General features: G+C 39.2%; 1 protein-coding gene across 1 annotated transcript in view; it reads right to left on the bottom strand.

The window, feature by feature from the left end:
* Positions 1-25,706, bottom strand: part of LOC127652900 (copine-7-like) — an 80,394-nt gene that overhangs the window by 34,501 nt on the left and 20,187 nt on the right. Inside the window, 9 exon segments of the mRNA XM_052139348.1 lie at positions 1,750-1,883; positions 2,853-2,912; positions 7,629-7,715; positions 7,901-7,999; positions 8,776-8,865; positions 8,959-9,042; positions 20,273-20,347; positions 22,750-22,824; positions 24,086-24,268. Of these exon segments, the coding sequence (XP_051995308.1) occupies positions 1,750-1,883; positions 2,853-2,912; positions 7,629-7,715; positions 7,901-7,999; positions 8,776-8,865; positions 8,959-9,042; positions 20,273-20,347; positions 22,750-22,824; positions 24,086-24,268 (887 nt within the window).

Raw genomic sequence — 25,706 nt, 5'->3', positions numbered from 1 at the left:
ATGGTGGTGGCCGTGGGGTTAGAACCTGCAACCTTCTGATTAACAGCCCTGTGCTTTAGCCACTACGCCACCACCACTACCATTTCAGCGTCTTATGGGCCAAGTCCTCAGACCACACGCTGCATATGCTGCTGCTTGTTTAGATGATATTGTTATTTACTGTAACGATTGGCAGCGGCACATGCAGCATCTGGGGGCCGTTCTGAGGTCGCTGCGGCTCACAGCAAGCCCAATTGGGGTATGGGCAGGTGTGACCCCAACTGATAAAACTGCAGCGATTGCGACTCTTGCCTGATTGCCTGAGACTCAAGACCAAAAAGGGGGTGAGGCAGTTCTTGGGGCTGGCTATTATCGAACATTGTGCCTAATTATTAGGACGTTACCAGCCGCTGACTGATCTCACTAAAAAGGGAGCTCCAGACATGGTCCAGTGGACAGAGCCTTGCCACAGGCTTTCACACAGGTAAAAGTTGCACTATGTGGCAGTCCGCTTCTGCACTCCCCTGATTTCTCTCTCCCTTTTGTCTTACAGATGGACACATTGGACAGGGGGTTTGGTGCTGTACTATCCCAGGAGGTGGAAGGGGAGGATTGCCCGATTTAAGTTTGAGGTCGTCCACAGATCGGGGCGCAGATGGCTTTCGCAGACTTCCTCTCCAGAAAGGTGGGGGGTGTCAATCCAGAGAGTTCCCCCGGCCTGAGTCAGTTAGTGGGGGTATGTGGAGGTAAGGGCATGGTCGAGCGCCCATCTGGGGGGAGAGAGAGAGAGCGGTATGGAGTTCCACCTGATATGAATTGCTTCTAATTACCATTCCATGTTCGCAGTGAGAGACGGGGAGATAAAAGCAGCCCAGTCCTCGGAGAGAGGAGAGAGAGAGAGACAGACCAGAGTCTTCGTGTCTGTTCCCCGAGAGAGAGATAGAAAGGTACGGTAACTCAGATAACCACTCTGTACAATTGTAATGAGCAGAATATCATTTTAGAATGCACAACATGTCAAACCTTGAGACCGATGGGCTATAACAGCTGAAGACCACATCAGGCACTTTATTAGGACTATAGAGTGCTCAGTGAGAGTATATCAAGTATCGTCAATATGCTGAAAAGTTTATAATAATTATAATAATAATAGTCAACAACATCAGACTGAAATGTAGCATTATGTGAAATTTAGTGTTATGGCACTTTTTGACTTTGAATATGTTTGGAAAGTTCCAAAGAAAGCAAAATTATATGAAAGGAAGTGATTTTCATTGATAAAGTATTTAATTCACTGACTGGATTATACATAAATAGCTCAGATCATGTAAAAAAAATGCTTTTGTTCAAGTTTGTCCAGCAAATGTGCATGCACATTCTCAATTTGTCCCACAGGCAATGTCTGTATCTATTGGCTCTTTTACCTGTAAGGAGGGACTTCCTTTTCTCATCTACCATATTGGATGCTCCAATTTCTCCATTTCATTTTAATACAAGTGCTCCGTCTCATGCTAAATAGTCTCAGACAGACTGCGTGGACTATGCTAAAGACAAAATGTACCTTACGCGTACAGCAGCATGCAGAAAAAAGATATATATTTTAGCTTTTAGGGTGCCATTTGCACAATTCCTGTTTCTAAACATTCTGCATGCACTACATTGAAGTCCAACCCACAAACAAATCACATTGTCACAGAGCTCTGAAATCACACTAAAATGCAAAGCTACATGTTAGTGGTCACCTTCACCAAAAGAAACATCAGCACCAACCTGTCATAGTCCTGGCAGATCTCCCCCACGGCTATTAAAGCTTTCAGATACTCATTCGGCTGATATGGGTTGATGTAGTGTAGGGAACAGCTATTGCGAGGGTCCCCATTGGACGCTGTGAAGTCAATAGCAACCTAGAGAGATAATAGAATGACACACTCATTGCATTACAAAATGAAACAATATCACAAAGAGAGATGTTGGTTACCTAATATGATCCATGATCACATATGTTTAATCATTTAGGTTTCACGTCTGGGACAATAGTTGTCTCCATTGTCGAAAATTGAAAGGAAATGTCTACAAAGAGTCTTTCCTGAGAAACAATACAAAACCTGACTAAAGCACTTCTGCAATTAAATACCCATATGTACAAACAATTAAAATGTACATTTCCTCTGCTTAGAGGCATGTAGATATGCAGAGTACCATATGCTCAATATATTGAGATATATCTTATATCCCAATAAACTAATACTAGCTTGCGGCAATCACTGCATTATGATTTTCTGAAAATCCCATGACCTAAATTAACCTGTTTTAGTAAACTGCACCAAAAAATTCCCTCAAACCTTTAAAGGCTTTCACTCATTGACATCTGATTATCTACAGTACCTTTAATTTACCAGGCAAAGGGAGAATCCTTACATTTATATAATGAATATCCAATTGGAATTATTAATACTCTTAGCCCATTTTGCTGCTGTTGAGCGTGGCATGGGGTGGGGGACTTAAAGAGTTTGGATGAGGTATTAATTTGTTCCATTGTCTCCAGACGTGAAACAATGATTCACATACACAAAATTCAAGAGTAGCAGCTGGTCAAAAAATTAATAGATGAACAATTTAATGTGATAGTGGCCATATGAAATGGCTACATTCTAACAAGGAGGAGTGTACTACACGGGACACAAGTCTGTATCACAGATTTATGTATGATCTACTATAAATGATCTCCATTTACTGCAAGACGGCAGTTATCAGTCAAGCAAGACTGGCATTAATATCTACATGCTTGTGTGAAGTGCACTGACAGTAAATCTGTGAAGGGTCTGGATCACACTGTGGTGCTAAATATGGAGCGTCCTGCTGTTCCCACTTACTGTGAAGTGTATTTGGCAGCCTCCCATGATGTAGTCCAGGAAGGAATAGACTCTGTGAAGCTGCAAGATGAAGAATAAAGGGTAAGTCTCAGAAACTCTATTGCATTTATCTGAAAGGCTTACCAGAGAAGACTATCTGACAGACTACCTGCAAACTCAGCCCTTCAGGAGAATTATTTTCTCAGATACAAATCACTAACCCTAAATCACTAACCCTGACCACTCATTATATGCAGATTATGCAGTCTGTGTAGGGCACCAACCCCCTAGGGAGGCACCACAAAGTCCACCAGTTTCCCTACCTTGCACATTATATGTGATTCAAGGACCCAATGCAGTCTCGGAAGCACTCTCCCCATCAGATGATCACCTCCCACATCCAAACTGTAGCTTCCCAAGCTAAAAGCTACTCTTAACTTAACCTCTTCAACTCTGGTGCATTTGTTGGGCTGCCGCTAGCAATTTTTCACTCTCAAATTTAAGATCTCTTATTGCAAATTTGTTTTTTAAATTTTTTTATTTTATATTCAGATGGATATTTCTACCACATGACCACTAGGTGGATCTTATTTGCGATGCTGATGTTTTAAAAGTGCATTCAGTAATTTGGGGCTAATTTAAAACGTTTTACACATTAACAAATAAATTGTGTTATTGTGAAGAGTGATCTTATAATATTTTTCTATAAAAAAGTGTTTTTATTATACATGATGTGGGTCACCCCCTTCAATGTGGTTCGCCATGTTGAAATTACATAACCCGCTATGTTTTGCTATGTTTCACTAAACGTTGAAGAAGCGAATCCTCATGCTCACGGGCTGCCACCTACGTAGATATGCTTGGTTATGCTTAGCGCAGTGTTGTTTGGTGATGTGAAAAGCAGGACAGGAGGAGGGGCTTCTACGACTTGGTTTATAGTAAAGTACAACCAATAGCTGGAATCAAGTATACGCACATTTCAGAACTTAGCAGGTAGTCCAACTTCCTCGCTCACTTTCCTCCAAGCGATGTCTTTTTTCGTCCAGTCTCTGTACATATATGACGTTGTGTCATACGATTCCAGGTGCCCACACACCACTACAACAATTTTTTCATAAATTTTTCCAGATTTCTTCTGCTACTACATTAGTACATCAGTACATCAGTACGACAGTGACATCCGGACAATCTCAATGCTGATAGGCTTTCGCAACAACGCGTCATGCGGATTTCTCACTCGAATGAAGCGAATGAAGCGATTTCGTGTGTTCGAGTCACGTCATTCGCTTCATTCGCACCACCCGGCGCAAATTCGCATCTATTCGAATCTTTGCATTGACTTTGTATGTAATCGCGCCGTGCGAAATGCTTGTTTTATGTGAACGCACCTTTAGACAGTCTCCAAAGATTATTAATAAGAGGGACAATAATAATCTGTCCTTAAGAATTTTCGCTTAAATTCTGACGTTTGTATTTAAGGAAATGAATTATATTATAGTAGTAATAAATAACTATAGAAATTACCTTAAAGGGGTCATAAAATGGAGAATACATCGAGGTAACTGTACTATAAAAACATAGTATTTCAGAATTCAAAACTTCCTTCTCAGTCTAAAAAGAGCCTTTATAGTTACCACCCTGTTGAAACGTCTTGTTTTGATATCTGTGTGTTAATGATGTCACAACACACTGCTCATTTGAATGGACATGACCCACAAAATGCGTCATCGTCGTGGGTGTACAGTGTAGTAATGCTGGTAAGTGCCAGTGGTGGCTCAGTGGTTAAGGCTCTGGGTTACTGACTGAAAGGTTGGGGGTTCGAGCCCCAACACCTTCAAGATACCACTGTTGGGCCCTTGAGCAAGGCCCTTGACCCTATCTGCTCCAGGGGCGCTGTTTCATGGATGACCCTGCACTCTGACAGTACTCTGCACAATGACAATAAAACTTGAATTGTAAATAATTTATTTCTAATCATTAAATATGTTTGTTATAAACAGTAAACCATCATATATCACTAAGTAGAGGTCTGCAACCCGAACAGGGCATGATGGGACCCTAGAACCTGTCAGGTTTCGGGCCGGGTTCGTGTCAGGTTTTCAAGTAGAACTTGGTTTTTAATTAATGAAAAAATAAACAGGCCTACCGAACTTGTTTCGCACCCGCACTTATCAAGTTTCAGTGCTTGATAAACAGTCTCCTGTAGTGTCCTGAGGGGCTGCCGTGCCTTGTTAAAACTGTGTATGATCAAATCAATACATAACCGATAAAACTAAATTGAATAATTGTATTATGTGTGAAGAAACCAGAGTAAAATAAAATATATTATGGTTTAGTAATAAACTGGATAACATTTTTCAGATGCAATGGCGTTAGCCAATCAGAACAGTGGATGTTTACTTTCAAGTTTTAAAGGAGAAGCAGCCTGAAACTGTGTTTCATGTTTTTGAGGGTCAGAATGAGGATGTAAAATTATTTTATTTATGTTTTACAAATATATGAGCATTTTTGTTGCAAACAAAATTTGATACAATTATAAGCTAACCTCAATAAACATAATAAAAAATTTGAAAAAGAATTTCATGACCCCTTTAAACTTAAATAATTTCCAGATGCAAATGATATTTTGGCAGTACAGTGTCTAACACTACTGTCGTATCAGTACTTAAAGTACACGAAGAAGAGCAATCCTAACACTAGCTAGAGAACTACTGGCTGTTTCTCGTTTGGAAGGATGTGTCCTCTGGATGTCGCATTTGACGGCCACATTCGTCATCGAGGCTGTCTCATTTAATTTTTGTTTTATTAAATTATTTTATTGGGAATGCAAAAAAAGGTTAACAATTGTATAAATGTAAGTGCATATACATAAAAGGTCTTGACAATAGATAAAAAATAAGAAAAAGAAAGACAGAATAAAATGAGACGAGACGAGACGCCTTGATGACGTATGCTGCCGACAAATGCGACCTGCGGAGGACGCAGCCTTCCAAACGAGACACAGCCACTGAATGCCCTTTAAGGTCTTATTTTGTAATTTAAAGTAACATAAATGCAGAAGTGATGGTTATCTCTGAACCATTCACACATCAGCACCAAATGCCATTAACCTCTGTGATGTGTTTGTCGGAAATGACATCTACATGGCTGCGCTGAAAATGTTAGAAAAGATGGCGGGGTATTATTTTGTATTATATAAAATTTTTGCAAATGTTTACATTTATGCAGTCCGAAGGCAGAGACTGGGTTCAGTTTGTTCGAGGTCGACCACCGTATTGTAACACCGGTAAATCAGAAATAATAAAAATATCAACAAATTGGTCAAATAGTGAAAGTAGAGCGCTTCTCTTCATCTGAGCAGATGAATCCATTTTCCGACAGCTTAAAGAAACAGTAAGCAATTCCGTTATGTACGCTAAAAATCCCCAGCCTCCTTTGGGAACGCGCAGACTTCTTTGTAGCGAATTAAGTATTCATTACTGTGCTTTTCATTCACAGATAGCGTCTCCGGCTTCGGATGCTAGTGACAACATTTTGTTCTCTGTAGTTCATTAGTCTTATTTAAAGTCGTTGCATACAAAGTCTCGAGCAACTGCATAAATGTTAACATTTGTCACAAAATTTAAAACATCTCCAACATTAATGGCATATGTTCAGAATTCAGATACAAAATATTTCTATAATAATACATGTTCTCAAACAAGAAGACTACATTTCTGTCGCAAAAATGTAGATGTCATTTCCAACAAATGACATCACAGAGTTTAACAGTATTTGGTGCTGATGTTTTCTAGCAAAACTGAAAAAAATACAAATAAACGGAAAGTCATTGCATGTGTGAATACCACATGTGGTACATTTACCAGTAAAGGCAACCCAACAATTTTCCTGTAATTTACCGGGTTGCAGGTGTGAAATGGGCTATTAAGGAAAATTGCCAGAGCAAAATTTACCAGCATTTTCAAAATGGCTGTGTTCACACGTGATCTTTAACCTGAAAATTGCATTACATTTTCTGGAAAAGGCAGTAAGTGTGAAAGGGGATACTGACATATGTCTTATAGATGTAATGCAGATGAGCAAATGACATAAAAGATGTGTCTTCCAGATGTAAACACACATCAAATAGACATCTGGGTGATCTATGTGTGCTATCAGGGATGTTTGAGTACTTCCTCAATTAGCGTTTTGTGACACTACGGCTATACTCGTTGGAAAATGTAGCTCGTTATTGGAAAAGCTATATTGTTGTGAAAATTGCCTTACTGCTATTATGCTTCTGAAAAATTCAGTTAAGTTAGTAGTGTCACTACTTTTAATTAACTACTCTCCAACACGGCTAGTCTTTTGCTAACACATATGACCGCAGCGGTTGCACCCCTCTACGGACAGCCCTGGAGACCAGCATTCAAAACATAACATACTGTACAGCTATGCTTGTCTTTATAGCAGGGAAACTGTGATAAATCAGACACACAGCTTCTCATTCTGAATAAATGAAAATGAGAAGGATCAAAAAAGAAAACAACAGAACTCATGGGAGGCTAAAACATCTCTATCAATGGAAATTTTCCTTGTGTGAATGCACACTAACAAGACAAACAAAGCAGCATCTACCCACCCCACTGCTGTCGGTGGGCTAAGCTTGATTGTCACACACACCCACAACAATAATGACTCCACTATCTTTTCCTTCGCAGCCTGTTGGACTGTGCTAACATCCCTAAAACAAGAATGGCATATTTGTAAAGCTCTCTCTGCACGCACATTGCACATACACTGTCCGACTCATCCTACCTTGAGATCGCTGAGAATAACCAGCCCAGAATTCTTGTAGTTCCTCTTCTTTAGTTTGTATTTTGGATTGATGCATTCCCACGTGAACTTCAGAAGAATAGAAAGAGATCAAAGGTATGAGTTTAAAATTGGAGATGGCACGGTGGCAAATTCATATTTATCACACATGGAAAAGGGTAGTGACATTTCTTTAATCCAATGTTGACTTCTGATAGAAATAGCCGTGACCGATTTCAAACACCAACATATGGCTGAAGGCCTCTCACACTGACCTTGTTTTCCAAGGAAATCTTTTGCATTTCTTTGAAATTGGTGTAGAATTCGCCAATGAAGTCATGCTTTCCCCTGGAGTCATAATCCCAGACTAAGCACTGCAATCAACAGAAAATAGATTTACTTTATCTTAAAGGAATAATAATACAACCCAAAATTTGTGTTTGGGTGGAAAAATTACAAATCATATATTTACCATGTAATTTCAAACATGTATGACTTTCATTCTTAAGTTGAACAAAAAAGAAGATATTTAGCAGAATGTTCAAAATGCTCCTTTCCATACAATGGAAGTAGCCAGTGACCAGGGGCTGTAAAGCTCCAAAAAGGACATAAAAGCACTATAAAAAAAATCTAAATGAAAGTAGTCTAAACTACTTACACACTGCTATCCAAGTCTTTTGAAGCCTTACGATTGCCTTGGGCAAGGAACAGACTGAAGTTTCAATCGTTATTTGCTGGAAATCTGGCCTTGGCTCCAACGTAGCTCTCCAATCTCATTTGCTCTCGTGCACATATAAACATTGCACAAGACGTGTCATGTCAGTTGTGATGTAAATGACACCAAATCCCATTGGTCTTTGCATGTCTCACAAATCTATCGTATGGTTTCAGAAGACTTGGAATATAGTGCACATTTCATCCGTATATACTGTACTACCTTTATGGTACTTGGAGGGTTCTTTCTTGTCCTTATTTGGACTTGATAAGTCCTGGTCACTGTATCCATTAAGTGTATGGAAAAGAGCATCTTGGTCATTCTGCCTAACATCTCCTTTTGCATTCCACAGAAGAAAATCATTTGGGTTTGGAATGACATGATGGTAAGTAAATTAATTTAAATTTTGGGAGTGAAATATTCTTTAACAATCACCTTTAATTTTTTTTCGTCATCACAGCTGCACAGAGAAATGAGAGACACTTTAAAAGGCTCCCACACAGGGTTCAGGTTGTTTTTGATTACCTGTAGAACAACAAAAATCCATATCTCTGTATAAACTAAAAGAGAAATACAGCAAAGAAAAAAACTGTTGCTCCATGAGGCAGAATGACTTACTTCAGTTCTGTGTACAAGCTGTTCTGTTCCATCATCATTAATCCGGTAAATCTCCAAGAATGGGTCTGACTTGCTGAAGAGATCCTATTCGGTCACAAGAAAATGTCAAAAGTGCTAAGAGCATTTAAAGAGAACAACATGCAATAGACAATTTGATAAAAAAAAAAGCTCATGAAATGGGTTAATAAACGTCTCCTATTTGAATCTCCTATTAAAAAAAGAAGTCGGACCAGTTCATGCTGAAAACAGTCAATAGCCTTGATTTACTAGTTACCATTGATAGTCAATGACAAGTACTGTAGTCTAACGGAGAAGGGACATTGGCTGTGTTCAAAATAGCATACTTGCTATTGCTGTATTATATAGTATGTATACTGTGCTCAGTATGCAAATTGTCTTTATGCATAGAACAACCGGATGATCCACCATTGCAAAAATGGGCATTATATAACAAAGAATGCTACACAGAATACTGTATCCTGCAATGCAATATGACCAAATTGATCTTCCATTTCCAGTGTGATGGACGAACTGGATGTAATACCAGATATCTCTTTTTTTATTTATTGTAAGATGAGAAATTAAATGAAATTGAAAATGCAAAATAACCCTTTTTATTGCCATGAAATAACTGGATGCCTCTCATATCCAACATGATGAGGTCATGTGACAAAATGTAGTTTCACTTACTATTTAAAAAAGGGAGTATAAAGTGTATTCTGCTCAGTATTCAGTAAGCTAGTATTCAAATCCAAACATAGCCACTGTCATTCTAGAGAGCATTTTATTGAACAGAATGTGTTGATATGCCCCTGAAAACAAGAGGACTCATCAATATTATGGTCCATTGAAATGTATGATGCATAAAAAGAATTTGCAAAATTTGTATTTTGCCGGTAGCCTAAACTAGCACATAGCTGGCCCTCAAAGCTAACAGGCATGGACTAAAAGCCACCAAACTCATTTATGTAGTCTTTAAAGCTGAAGTGTGTAATTTCTGTGCCACTAGGGCATTGGTGTAGAATTGGGGGGACAATACTGTGATGGGGGTGATTTGTCCCCCCGCCAATCATGCATCTATCCTCTTCTGTAGACTTCTGTAGATAGATAGTCTTGCCCTCAACTTGTGCAATTGGTTGAGTCAATGTTGTTGTGCCTGGCTGGACAGGCCACTCAAACAAACAGAATAATTTGTATAGCACAACAGAGACACAGTGTTTACATTTTTTAAGAAAATTACCCTAAGAATTGATTACTTATAGTTGTATCTACTTCAGCTTTAATCAAAAATTGTTAAAGGAAAATACAAGAAAATTTAATTATTTGTAGAGGGAAAGTGAGCATAATTTTTCAAACTCACGCCCATGTGTATTGCTGCTGATTGTGCTTATAGCTGTGGCAAATCAAATCAGGAATATTGTCTGAAACAAACACTCAGCAGAAGGCTTCTGAATTGGAGCTCTCTAGAGAAGCCATGCACGAAAGTGTGTGCAGATGCGAGACAGAGAAAGAGAAAGGCACTGAGAGATAAAGGGGGAGAGAGAGAAATGGGTAGTGCAAAGAATGAGCCATTTAATATCCTCATTTCTCGCCGTATTAGTGTGCAACATCTCCACAGGGATGCTGAAAGAGGAGGTGCCTCCACTATCTGGTTGTCAAGGTAACATCTTGTCAGTGGTTTGAGTGAAGACTGATTTATACAAGTGATTTGTCTGTTGTCTGCGCACATAACATGCATCACACCTCTGACAACTGTCATTGTATACACAGAGTTCAGTAAAGCCCAGTGATTCCTGAATGTTCGTTATTCCCAGAAGGCTGTTGAACTCCAAAGGGACTAGATCATTAAAGGGATAGTTCACCCAAAAATGAAAATTCTGTCATCATTTACTCACACTCATTTTGTTCCTGATAACAAAAACAAAAGTACTTTGGGTGAGGGTGAGTAAATGATGACTAGAATTGTCATTTTTGGGTGAACTATCCCTTTAATTACATTTTAACGGTCTAAAACTTTAATTTAAAGATTATTTATGTCCCTTTCTTTTATGATCTGGTGAAAGAAAAAAGCTATCAGTGGTTCTTAAAAAGACAAAATGTCTACTCAATCACTGAGCACCCCTAATGTGAAGAAACAGTGCCAAATTAGGCATAAAAATGGCCTAATTGCCAAGGGAAACGTCTTTGATAAATGTCACATCACCTTGAGCAGTAAACTTTTCAATTCAAAATGCATTAGCTTTTTGTTCATAAAGAGAAATGGCATTCACATCAAACGCTTCTCTGGAATGGATCACGTGAGGGAAGCTGTCATAAATTCCAATATAGTTTGATTTGCTAATGTGTCCATTCTATTCAAGTCATATCAGTCTGTTTTCAGGGAAAGCCAAAGTTATTTGAAGATACTGTAGCAGCACAGTCCTTATTTAACCTAGACGTTTAGTATCATCCTCTTGCTATATTATCTGAGATTATTTGGGCTTTGAGAATGAGTGTGAACAAGAAATGGTAATCGGCTATACAGTTGAGTCATTAATAATTTATTTTTCATGAACCTGAAGGACATACAGTACATTGATAATAAGAATTAATTTCTTAAATGCAACAGAATTTTCTACTTGTGTGAACTGTCCCTTTAAACTAGGGGTTGCTCCAACTACTCAGCTAGATAGCAGTTTGGTTAGTCATGTCAGTAGTTTATCTGTTTTGATTAGTCTTCACATTAGGTTTAGGATTAAATGACTTGAGTTGTACTTGTTGTAAACATAGCAACAACAGAAGGAAAATCTGTCCACAAACTATGTGCCTGTGTATAGCTACGAGTCATTCATTTTAAAATAACAATCTGAAATGGACAGTTTTAAAAGCATTAAAGCACACAGTGTACATGCTGCGGACATCTGAAATGATCTGATTTCAGTTGTACTGTTCACATACAGCACAAGTCAATATTTTTGCAAACCACCATGAAACTAGCCATTTGTTGCCCAGAGGCTGACAGAAACTATGAGTTGGACATGACTGCTTTTGTGCAACAATGTATGACAATGCAAGCAGCATGAATCTGGCAATGGAGATAAGCACATTTTCTTATATAGTAAACATTGACTCGCCGACTAGTAAACTGCATTTCAGGATGACTCGACGACTAGTAAAAATGAGTAATCATGCAAGCCTTTGTTAAAAAACAAATCTCTTTCCTAATGTGAGATTAGCCATATAAGGATGCCAATTAATAGACACGAGAGTAAAATGTGAAAATGTAAGCTGCAATATAAGTGGCAATTTCAGAAGGGGAGAACAAGAAACCAGAAGAAACCAAAAATTAAAATGGTTGGCTGATGAGAATATGCCTGGACTATGCTGCTGCTGTTGCACGGAACCCGTGCGCTGCTGCTGCTGCTGACAAAGAAGCATCCTGCTTCTACTGAACAACATAAAATCCCCCAAACCACGTAAAAAGAAAATAAATAGACAAGACAAGCAAATAAGGTGATCCCTCCCCTCAACAAGCAGATCTGACCAGGGCAGCTTCGCTTGCAGGCTCAGCATGTTCCCACAAAAGGGAACATGGAAACCTTGGGCAGATAGTTCTGTTGGGGTCTCAGGATCACGTGAGAGTCTTCCGGGCCAAACTCCAGGCACGTTTCACTGACAGAGGACGCTTGCAGATCCACAACCCTCTTGAAGTGAGTTGTGGTCAGGAGGGCAGTCTTTAAAGCCATCTGCTTTAACTCGACTGACTCTAGGGCTCGAACATGGGTCTCTAAACTCCCAGAAGACCAAGGAGCGGTCCCATGAGGGAAGAGGCAAGGCCTAGGAGGATTCAGCCTCCCTGTGACTCTCAGGAACCTGATGATCAAGTTGTGCCCCCCTAAAAACACCTTCAAGGTGGGGGGACAGCAACCCCCACAGCCTCTCCTGCAGGAAGGAAAGCACTGATCCAACTGCACATCTGGGGGTCTTAGCGTCAGGAAGAACACCACTTAGCGAACACACGCCACTTCAGGGTATACAGCTGCCTTGTAGAAGGAGCCCTGGCCTGAGCGATTGTGTTTACCACTGCGGGCGGTAGACCTTTTAAGTCTTCTGCATCCCATCCAGGGACCAGACGTGAAGATTCCAGAGGTCTGGGCATGGGAGTCGGATGGTGCCCCTTCCCTGAGAAAGATGATCCTTCCTCAGGGGAATTTGCCAGGGAGGTGCTGTCGTGAGGAGTGTGAGGTCCGAGAACCAAGTCTGGGAGGGCCAATATGGCGCCACAAGGGTGACTTGTTCCTCTTCCTCCCTGACTTGCACAAGGTCTGTGCAAGTAGGCTCACTGGGGGAATGCATATTTGAAAGACAGGGGCCAGCTGTGTGCCAGCGCATCTGTTCCGAGGGGAGCTCCCGTCAGGGCATACCAGAGCAGGCAGTGGGAGGATTCTCGGGAAGCCAACAGGTCTACCTGACCGACTCCAAATCAGCTGGACTGCCTGGGGGTGGAGTCTCCGCTCTCCCCAGGGCATCACCTGCCGTGATAATGTATTCGCTGTGACGTTGACATTGCCAGGGATGTGAGTGGCCAGCAGCGACCTGAGTCACCTCTGGACCAGTGGAGGGGACAGCTGAAGTGGCTTTCCCCTGGAAGAAGGAAAGCCACAACTGCAACATTGCCATGGTCATGTTCTCGCAGTGAGAACATGAACCATCCACGAATGCTTCCTCAACGTGATTACGGCAGGCGTAAGGCAGGGATCATGACCGTCAGAGGCGGAGAGGTAACAACCGCACCTAGGAACTACACAGAGATGAAAAGGCATATTTAAAAAGACACTTCTTTAAAAAGACATTCACATCAATGTGTTTGCTCTAATAGAGGAAATATACTCTTTAGAGGAGAAATACAATCTTTTAGCGCTGTCGAAGCACCCAGGGGCGTTGCTCTGCACTAAGCATGCAGATGAAGAGAAAGCCTGAGTGGTGGCGTAGTGGGCTAAAGCACTAAACTGGTAAGCAGAAGGTTGTCGTTTCAATCCCCACAGCCACAACCATTGTGTCCTTGAGCAAGGCACTTAACTCCAGGTTGCTCTGGGGGATTGTCCCTGTAATAAGTGCACTGTAAGTCGCTTTGGATAAAAGCATCTGCCAAATGCATAAATGTAAATGTAAATGGAATGCACTGTATATCCAATAGTAAATGCTTCTTTAGAGGTGAATTGGAACACCAGTTGATTCAGCTTGGTGATACACAACCGCTCAGCTCCGAAGAAAAAATCTGAATGAATCCTGCATTCCAGCTCCCTTTTATACCTGTATGTCCAGAGGAGTGGCATGCAAATTCCACTCACCAATTTTCATTGGCCTTTTCTCAATGATTTGAAGGTGTTTGGGGGCTCCCAAGAGTGACCCCTAGTGTCACTACATCGACACAACATCGAGTGAGTTACAGAAGGGGAACATGAGTCATCATAGGTTATGAAGAGAGGGTCATAAAATGAGGCAGAGTTCAGGTTTCAGGTCCAGAGACATGTGGAGAGAGTATTAAAGTACAGGAGAAGTAAATATGTTTTCTTTGTAGACGACATAGTTGCAGCACCTATACAGCACATTTGTGCTGCTTGCAGGGTAGTGAGAGGTTTAGTTGTTCAGCCTAAAGACACTGCAGTTGCAGCACCTGAACACCACATTGTGCTCAGCAGGCAGAGTAGATGGCAAGCATAATGAATTATGATTGGACACCACTGACTATGAATTAAGAAGTGTAAGTCACTGAGGGAATATTCTTCTAATTAATATCTTATACTGAACAGTAGGTGTGACCATGCGATACAGCCTCAGACCCTGTAGGATATTGGTATGAATTTGTTGCTGCATTACATGAGCGGTATGTCTTTCAAAGCCTTCAATGCCTGTTGTGCATGAGTGACTCTAGGTAATACATACTGATTTATGCAAATCGAATATACGCCTAACTAAAATTACAGACAGGAGAATGCTGACCGTGCAAATAATGTCATCATATCAACACGATCTTATGACATAACTGGTTGTTTATCCCAAAGCATGCAAAATACAGCCTTATGTCCAATTACTGCACCCCTGCTGATTTCAATTTAATGATAAATGGTTTCAGTCTGTGGGAGGAAGCTTCCATAATAGTCGGTCTGATATTACTGTGAGAGGATCTGAACAGTATGTCTCTGGAAGATGCCTAGCACCAAGGGTTCTGCAAGGGAAGATTCAGACTGACACTGAAAAGGTGGAATAGAAACTGCATCCAAAACAGTGGTTCTCAACCGGGGCTGGGGACCCACTAAGGGGCCTCGGCACACTTCCAGGTATTTTGATATGAAGAATTATTTAAATATTTATTACATTATAAAACTAACTGAAAATGCTAAAATTAATACTCCCTTCAACATCTTGCTTTAATGAAGAATATACAGTTCTAGATGTTCTGGAGTACAAATTATAATGATTAATAGTTTGAATCTATTTTCGATAGTAGTTTCTTTCAATAAAACTTGAAAACAGGTTTTGTCGTTATTACAGTAGAAATAGAGGAAATATCTTATAACAATAATATACCCTACATGGAAGGCCTTTGAAAATTTTCTCTGACAGTGGGGGGCCTTGAAGTCTAAGGGTGGAGACCCACTGATCAAAAAATATTCAGGTACATTTTCAAACAGATTAATGGTATTCAGTGGATACACATGCATTTATACATCAATTACATTGCAACAACTGATGATGGCCATTATGCATTAAAATATAAAAATCAAATATGCTTAAATGGCAAGTTCAAAGCTGCTCTGAAGTTGCCATCATTTATGCAAAACCAGCATACAAAACTTACACCGAGTTTGTTTCCCCTAGTCTGGTTTCAATGCGGCACTCCGATCGATCTAGACAGATAACTTTCTGCTGAAATACTATTCCATATTGTTTAAAACAAATGATTAAAAGCACTTCTGTTCGTTAAAAACTGATTTGTGCAGGTATAGGGCAGGCTTCACACAGCTATGTAAAGATACCTTTAAAAGCTTGAATTCTCTTCTACAAAACTATTATAAAATGTATCTCATTACCTGCTAAAATCTCCTAAGAAGGATGGTGGTATGCTGCTGCAGAAGGAATCATACAGCTGTAGATAAAGGATTTGTTGCTGCCAAAAGAACGGTGACATCACGATCAGCCGAAGGATGATGCCAGAGATCTTTTATATACTCTTTATAAGGGCTCTGATGATAGCTGCCTGTAATAACATTCTAAAATAATGCTCTAAAATAATGCTGTCTTGCTCGACAACAAGGTCTTTAGATAACATAAACGCTTCATCAGCTGCGGTTTATATGTTGCATTTAGCGGCAGCGTGGGTAGATCGGCGTCATTTTTGAGATGTTAAAACTTGGTCTAGTAGGCTCGGGGATGCCAGAATTTTTTTTTCCTTCAGTGTGTTTGCAGATAGTGATTCCAGGATCTCATACGATACTCGATCAGCTCCCCGATCTTCTAGGAAAAAAGGTACTTTCTGAGTCTGAAGCTCAAGATGAGGCATGGAGGTGGGAAAACAAGGACTTAATTTGTCATTTAATGGTTAAGGTTAGGATTAGGGTTTGGGTGTGACCATGATTTTGCCGAGTAGGACATTTTGCTGGATCAACAAATTGTTGGTCCTGGAACAACTTTTCTGCCCACCAATCAAATTTTAGGGATTGGGAAAAGGGTAGGGTTAAGCCGTGATCACACTAGGCTTTAAGCATTACTGATTTTACAAAACCTGCAATGAAGCACATGATGTCACGCTTTAGGGCTTCTGTTTTTAATAGTGTTGTCAGTCTATTTTTCTAATTGTGAATAATCGCAGATTCTGAAATTGCTGAAATTTGACACTATACATGTATAAACATATTTTCCTGACAAAATGCAATTATTTCCATCTTAGGAAAGAAAGCGAAACAATATATAACAATATAATGCTTTATTAACTTTTTTCAAACAAAGCCTTCTACAGTATACAGATAGACATGCACTAATATAGCACCAATTCAAATACATTAAACGTTTCCTAAAGTCTAAGTGGAAGTTTTACTAATTGAAAAACTCATCAAAAAGTAGTGAAAAGCACTCGCAGACAAAAACGTCTCATTGTGCGATTTGGTGATAGTTAAAACTTGACGTGCTTCTGCGGTAATTAAAATTGCTTTACATAGAAATCAAGGATTTTTCAGCCAAAGTACTTTCTGGGCTTGTTTTGTACAAATAGTGTTAAGAGCTCCTTTCTTCATCATTTTATCACTGACAGGGAAGCGCTTAGGTGTGTGTGTGTGTGTGTGTGTGTGTGTGTGTGTGTGTGTGTGTGTGTGTGTGTGTGTGTGTGTGTGTGTGTGTGTGTGTGTGTGTATTTATCACTTTGTGGGGACCAAATGTCCCCATAGGGATAGTAAAACCCGAAATTTTTGACCTTGTGGGGACATTTTGTTGGTCCCCATGAGGAAAACAGCTTATAAATTATACTAAATTATGTTTTTTGAAAATGTAAAAATGCAGAAAGTTTTCTGTGAGGGTTAGGTTTAGGGGTAGGGTTAGGTTTAGGGGATAGAATATAAAGTTTGTACAGTATAAAAACCATTATGTCTATGGAAAGTCCCCATAAAACATGGAAACACAACATGTGTGTGTGTGTGTGTGTGTGTGTGTGTGTGTGTGTGTGTGTGTGTGTGTGTGTGTGTGTGTGTGTGTGTTTGTGTGTGTGTGTGTGATGTCAGTTTAATGACTCCGGGCGGATATATCTCAAATGTGTTGCCATACCAACAAGTGTTTATGCTTGTTTATGCTGTATTAAGGGTAAATATTTTAATCGCGATTAAGAAAAATTTATGCACATGCGTTATCACGTTAGTTCTGCTAGTTCTAGTTTTTAATAAATAGGAAATTATGACTAAATTATATTATACTCAAATGTTAAAATAAGTGCTGTACAGTAACTAAAAGTAGCAATGCTATTAACATTTTGAGTAACAGTATAAGCTATTTTTACAATAGTGTAGCTTTTACAGTAACAAACTGCATTTTCCATCAAGTAGCGCTGTACCATCACAAAACATTACATTTGTCAAATTGTATTGAGAATGCAGCCGGTGGAGTTATTCAAATGCCCTCACTCACCTAAACCATCCTCTCTGTTTCTCTCATATGTAGCGCTGGGAAATGCAAACCATTTAAGTGAATTGGTTGTATCGGACAGTTTTAGTAAATGACCCAGTTCAAATAACCAGTTCATTTTAGGATCATGTGAATGAACAAGTTCACGTGAATGATTCACTAATTCACTTGAGCCCCTGTCCAGCCTAAAAGGGACTTTACCAGATGTCTTCTTTTTTTAAGTGAAAATAGTTTTTTAGTTTTATTAATTTATATTTAGTATAAATGTATATGTTCAATTTATCTCATCACCATTGTTTAATGTCACCCTAATAACAAATATAACAATCAAGTGATATTATTTAATTACATAATATCACCTGATTCATTATATTATCTTATATATATATATATATATATATATATATATATATATATATATATATATATATATATAAAAAGCTTCAATGTAGTTATAGTTACATTTTGTTAGTAACTGTGTTGTAGCTACTTCATTTTTTTAACGGATTGACCATTTGCACTCATATAGTCAGGTGGAAACACAAAAATTAAAGAAACACTGCACCCCAAAGTGTCGTGGCATAGTGTGTAAAGATGGTGCGTCTATGCTTTAATCAAGTGGACGTTCCGGTTTCGATTCCAATCCCAAATTCTATTTGTTTGTAAGGTAAGGATAGGGGTTGGTGTAGAATGTCTTTGGCACTCTAAATAAACACAATAAACATGCTGCAGCAATGCCCCTATAATGTTCATATTTAATTAGATGCGCAAATAGCATCTATCGCAATTTGTAATTTTTTTTAAAGAGTGTGTCAAATGTGTCAAAGCAATGTGTCAAAGCAGCTTCCCCAACACTGGTTAAAATATATCAGCTGATCCACTTTCCAGAAACTATGCAATCCATGCCAATTTTAAATATGTATTATTTGTATTGAACCAAGAGTTTAACGTCAAACACTGATATTTATATACTCTACTGGTCAAACATCATCTGGCTATCTGAATTCACAATTGAACTTTGATACTTTCTAAGTATGAGCTTCCTCACAACACCATTTTTTTTTTACAGCTTAGAGCTAGTTTATGCTTAGATTTAGGACTTTGTTTGTGTAACAGGAATCTTGTTCCAGAACCAACTAAAGACATTGATCCAGCAACATGCTCTACTTGGCAAAATCACGGTCTACCAAAGGTTTATGTGGGAGCTTTTGGCTTAATGTATAAGCCAATGAGAATCACAGCCTGTGCTCTCAGAGTACAGTTGCCAAATGGCATTCCTGTCTCACATCATGAAGAAGAATGGACCATATATTGATTTTGCCACCTAATGTGGAGTTGTGAAGCTTCAGTCTACAAGTCACAGATATCGATTCGTTGTTTCCCCTCATTACTTGAGATGTATGAATTCATGAATGTCAGATAAAAAGGCATGTGAAATGAACTGAAAAAAGCTGTGTTTTCGCAGATAACCGCTTAGCACGAACGTTGCCCCAGGCAAAGCGGAAGAGAACAACGGCATATGAGAGAGGGAGAGAGGCACATACAAAGGAGAGAGAGGAAAGAGTAGGAGATCAGGATGAGATGAGTGCCGAGAGTATGATGAGGGGTGCAGAGGCGTTTGTGTACTGTGCAGCAGCGCAGCGGGGAAGTGCTGACACCTGCAGAACCACAGGGCACTAAGAGAGCTGCGCCGTGGGCTGCGCTGTGTGGGAGAGGCTGTTTGCACACAGAGAGTGAGCCAGCCACCCTAAGCTCCCACAGCTCTCGTCCCTGCCTTTAGATCTGTTAGTTCTCGTTTTCTAGAGAGCTTCGATATTCTCACTAGGAATCCTCAGCTGAATGAAAAGCATTTCAAACATTATGTCTGAGCCAAAAAAAAAGGGACAGAGGGATTTTATGAAGCCATAATAGCCCTAATGGCGCTTAACAGAGCTGAAATAGAGAATCCAGAACAATAGAGGAGAAAGTCCTAAGCCTCTTGAAGCTGATTAAAAAGGTCTATTAGAAGTTGCAATTATCCATTTCAAAGGGGCAATTTTCCTCACAATAATGCTTCACAAACAAAGAAAATTACTTTCTGTCACTAGGTTTACATTAATGCTGAAACACACTGATGCTTGACAACCTGATTATTCAATGAGGATAGAAACACACCAACTTTTACCTTATCATCCAACTTTTTGGCACAGAAGGAAAGCTCCACATAGCCATTGTTTCCGGAAATCTCTTCTGCATGAATCTTGAAACATAAGAGAGAGACGTGTTACTGTATGTTCACAAACTAAATAAACTTTTATTGCTCACATTTAAGATTAGGGTTTTTTCTAAATCCCTACCCCAATACCAGACTCTACTGTAACGCCACCTATAGCTTTACAGTTTTGTCCACCAAATTTGACACAGACCTTCAGCCGTTTCTGATTCATTGTGCTATTTCTTTTCTAACTAACTGGAACAACAGTTTTATGCATCCATCCATCCATCCACACATCCACACATACATCCATCCATCCATCCATCCATCCATCCACACATCCATCCATCCATCCATCCATCCATCCATCCATCCATCCGTCTGTCTGTCTGTCTGTCTGTCTGTCTGTTTATCTACCTATCTATCTATCTATCTATCTATCTATCTATCTATCTATCTATCTATCTATCTATCTATCTATCTGTCTGTCTGTCTGTCTGTCTGTTTATCTATCTATCTATCTATCTGTCTGTCTGTCTGTTTATCTATCTATCTATATGTCTGTCTGTCTGTCTGTTTATCTATCTATCAATCTATCTATCTGTCTGTCTGTCTGTCTGTCTGTTTATCTATCTATCTATCTATCTGTCTGTCTGTCTATCTGTTTATCTATATATCTATCTGTCTGTCTGTCTGTCTGTTTATCTATCTATCTATCTATCTATCTATCTATCTATCTGTCTGTCTATCTATCTGTCTGTCTGTTTATCTATCTATCTATCAATCTATCTGTCTGTCTGTCTTTCTGTCTGTCTGTTTATCTATCTATCTATCTATCTGTCTGTCTATCTATCTATCTGTCTGTCTGTCTATCTGTCTGTCTGTCTGTTTATCTATCTATCTGTCTGTCTGTTTATCTATCTATCTATCTATCTATCACTGAGTGCCATATATGGAGTTGTCCTTGACTTCTGATTGTTGAGAAATGCTGAAATAGACCCATTTTGTCTCACCTCATATCAAAATATAAATTCCTCTCCATAAAAGAAAATCTACAACAGAGTGCAATCCAATGAGGAGATACAGAAAACATAAGAGTCTTTTCTGTGAATGGTTAAACATGAAAAGGCCATTAATCGGCAGTGTGGTGAGGATAAACTGTGATAAAATCGATGAGAAAGCAGAGAATCAACACCTATGACAAGGATGTGGAAATACGTTTTGTCTTACAGATGAACCCTGTCTGCCTACAATAGAAACACACAGAATGTGTGTACATTTTGTGTGTGCGAGCGTGTGTGCGTGCGTGCGTGTGTGTCGTTTGAATTGAGGTTACATAATATTTTAGCCCAGATAGTACAATTTTAGTTGGAGATCAACATCCTGAGTTGCAACCCAAATATCAACTGTCAAAATTAGGTCCCTTACTCAAGTTACACATTATTCCTGAAATCTGCTCACTTTTTAATACTCAGGTGTTACAGAGATCTAAATTCCCTTTATTTAATTAGCTGTAATCACATGCACTAGCAGTTTCACCCAACTGTATAGAGAAATATTTTAAAACTGACATTTATTTCCAGAATTAACAAAGAAAATCTCTAATTTCACAATATGTGCAACCAGGCGCATAGGCAGGATTTGGCATTTCAGTGGTACTCCAAAAAATAGGTGTGTGTTGGGCAGTGATATTTCATAGGATGAAAATTGTGAATTATGATGGGGTGGAGATGAGTGCCAACAACCCACCTGTAGTTACGCTCCTGAAAAAGACACTAAGACGAAGATAATTACTGATTTTGTCAAATTGAACACAGATTTTTGTACACATCAGTTACAAGCCAAACAGTGTTGATGTTTTTATATATATTTAATTATTATATTCAATTAAAATATCAATTTGTCAATGTGACTGGATTACATTAATTAGCATTTGTATATGTATACATGCATATACTGTGTGTGTGTGTTGCGTGTATGCTTTATATAATTTGTTTAAAAGTACATTTCCCAAGCTGAGTCTTGGTTCCTCCCAAGGTTTCTCCCAAGGTTTCTTACAGTTTCTTAAAAGTACATGGTAATTTTTCCTGCCTACTGTCGCCTTTGGATGCAAATCACTATTCTTTGTAAAGCTGCTTTGGAACCATGTGTCTTGTAAAATGTGCAATGCACTATAAATACAAATTGAAATTGTTTGCTTCAGTTTTGCAGCTGACAGCTTCCTCATTTATTAGTGACAATATCTTGAGATCCTGTCTACAGTAATATAAATTAATGATTTTGTTCTAACCAAAATGCTGTTGCTGGGGTTACAGTTGTCTAGAGCTATATTAAACTATTTACAGAAGTGTATCAGAACACTTTTCCACATTCAGTGAGCGTGTAAATGTGGAGAGAGGCAATTAAATATGAATTATCTGTGTGTCAGCAAGATTGTTTCAACTCACTGTAATTGTTGACTTTCCAGCATATTTTCCGTATTTCAGAAGAAGAGGTTTCACCATCTTTTTTTGGGCCACTATCTGTAAAACAGATTAAAATGTATTAGGAATATAAAAAATGCTAAAATCAATAGCAAAGTTGATTAAAATATAAAACTGTAAACTAGATTTGCATTTTATGAAGGAAAGCGAGGCTTGCAGGGAAGATACGTTTTAGGTAAGATAAGGCCACGTTCAAACTAATACATTTTAGATTAAAACACATTGATTTTGCTACGCTTTGGCCTCTCATCATTACTGGTCTGGAACATCGTTTCCCCCGACTTTTGAAAACGCTCTCCAGAACCACATACTTTGGTAAATGTGAAGAGTTTTCAACCACAAATATATTAGTGTGGAAGTGACCTTTGGACCTTTGAAACTTTTATTAAATTAAATTAAATGCTGCATCTTAAACACTATAGATGGTTATAGTGGCTATAGATAGAATGGATAAAATTACTGTATGTATAAAACATAGTATGAATAAGTTCACTTCAAGATGTATTAATTGCAGAAAATTGTGGTTAAAGTAAATAAAGAAAAAGAATGGGGAAATTTAAATAAATTGATCAGTAGTTGATCTGTCATCTGTAGTGTGAGGTTTTGCCCCAAGTGAAGGAGTTCAAGTACCTCGGGGTCTTGTTCACGAGTGAGGGGACAATGGAGCGGGAGGTTGGCCGGAGAATCGGGGCAGCGGGGGCGGTATTGCACTCGCTCTATCGCACCGTTGTCACGAAAAGAGAGCTGAGCCGAAAGGCAAAGCTCTCGATCTACCGGTAAATTTTTGTTCCTACCCTCACCTATGGTCATGAAGGTTGGGTCATTACCGAAAGAACTAGGTCACGAGTACAAGCGGCCGAAATGGGCTTCCTCAGAAGGGTGGCGGGCTTCTCCCTTAGAGATAGGGTGAGGAGCTCGGAGTAGAGCCGCTGCTCCTTTGCGTCGAAAGGAGCCAGTTGAGGTGGTTTGGGCATCTGGTAAGGATGCCCCCTGGCCGCCTCCCTAGGGAGGTGTTTCAGGCACGTCCAGCTGGGAGGAGGCCTCGGGGAAGACCCAGGACTAGGTGGAGAGATTACATCTCCACACTGGCCTGGGAACGCCTCGGGGTCCCCCAGTCAGAGCTGGTTAATGTGACTCGGGATAGGGAAGTTTGGGGCCCCCTGCTGGAGCAGCTGCCCCCGCAACCTGACTTCGGATAAGTGGTTGAAGATGGATGGATGGATGGATGGATGATCAGTAGTTGACAGTAGTGTAGTATTTTATGAATATTAAATGAAATGTACAAAAAAAGTGACATCACCTGTCCAAGCGTGCATTCCACACCACCCAGGAAGTCATCATCGCGAGTTCCGATACTATGTGTTCCATGGATGTCGTAGACTTCAAAGCGCAGTTTCTGTACTTCCTCGAAGTAATAGTCCAGCATTAAGACTTTAGCGAAGACTGGATTCAGGTTACTCTTGATCACTTCAGAACGGTCCAACTAAATTACAGAAAGATAGATCAACAATTACTCAAAATTAAGCTATATACATTGTCAAACTAGCTGAAAATGGTCCATTTTAAACTCCAATACAAATGTGAGTGCATGACATCACCATTTGGGGGCGGGACCAAAAGCCTTGCGATATGCTACTACATCAGCTGCTAAAAGCAGAGAATATTGGTTCACTCCATAAATTTAGATTCTCATCTAAATTTACATCACTCACTTCATTTATTTTATTTTATTTTTTGGAATATAAAATTTATACAGAAAGTTAGAAAGTTCTTACATGTATGTATAAATATACAAATACAAATATACATTGCAGGTTTTCTTTCTCTTCTGCCCTCCCCCCAAAACACTAAGGGTGGATGCAAACACGAACTGTCTCAACCCTCAGTTAACCCCCACCCACCCAACTCACCTTCATCCAGTGGAGGAGAATAGAAAGAAAGAAAAATACCATAAAAAAACAAGTGCCTACATACCTAAAACTGATTTTTATAAAAAAGAAAAATTATTTATATATATATATATATATATATATATATATATATATATATTAAGGTGTTACAAATGAATGATGCACTCTAAAAAGTAACAGATCCTAGTTCTTATAAAATCTGGAAGTAGAGCCTCTTAGTGTTTTTTCTAAATAAAGAACAGACATTAAACATTTTAACCATGAGAGAGTAGAAGGAGACTTAAAAATTGTCTGCACGCTATAAGTAAAGCAAAAGCAATATCATTACCAAACATCTTCGTATGCTCATCCAGTACAGCAGGGACACAAAAGATAGCAATCAGGGGGCATGGTTCAGAGGAAATATTAAAAGTGCTTGAAAGAGTGTCAGAGAAATATGTCCAAAAAATCACTCAGTTTTGGACAAAACATGAAATATGATCAGCAGGAGCCAGAAAACACATATTACAAGTTCCATCTGAGCCTGGGAAATAACTTAATTTAACCTATGTAAAACGAATTCTATGGAAAATATTAAATTGAATCAGACTTAGTCTGGCACAGGATGATGTAGAATTAGCCCTGCCAGCAGCGTCCACCCACCAATCCTGGTCCAGACAACGTCCTTGTTCCATCTCCCATTGATTTTTGGACTGAGAGGAAGGTGGCAGTACACGTGAAAGCAACAAATGGTATAAAATAGACACAGAAACACATTTCTGGATGAGACACCTTTCATATAAAGAAGGTTCAGACAATTCTGGAAAAGAAGGACAACAGGAGCAAGCAAAATTATGGGCTTGAAAATACCCAAATTAGACGAGGAATCTGAAACTTCCCAACAAGGTCAGAAAAAGATGCAAAAACTCCAACATATAGATGTGTAAGGCCTTTGTTTTTCCACAGAATGTAAGCTCAGTCAAGTATTGAAGGCACAAACAGATGATTATTACATATAGGGCCATAGAGAGA

The sequence above is a fragment of the Xyrauchen texanus genome, chromosome 2 (assembly GCF_025860055.1).
Source record: "Xyrauchen texanus isolate HMW12.3.18 chromosome 2, RBS_HiC_50CHRs, whole genome shotgun sequence".
Lineage (NCBI taxonomy): Eukaryota > Metazoa > Chordata > Actinopteri > Cypriniformes > Catostomidae > Xyrauchen > Xyrauchen texanus.
This window is presented reverse-complemented; position numbering and strand designations above follow the sequence as displayed.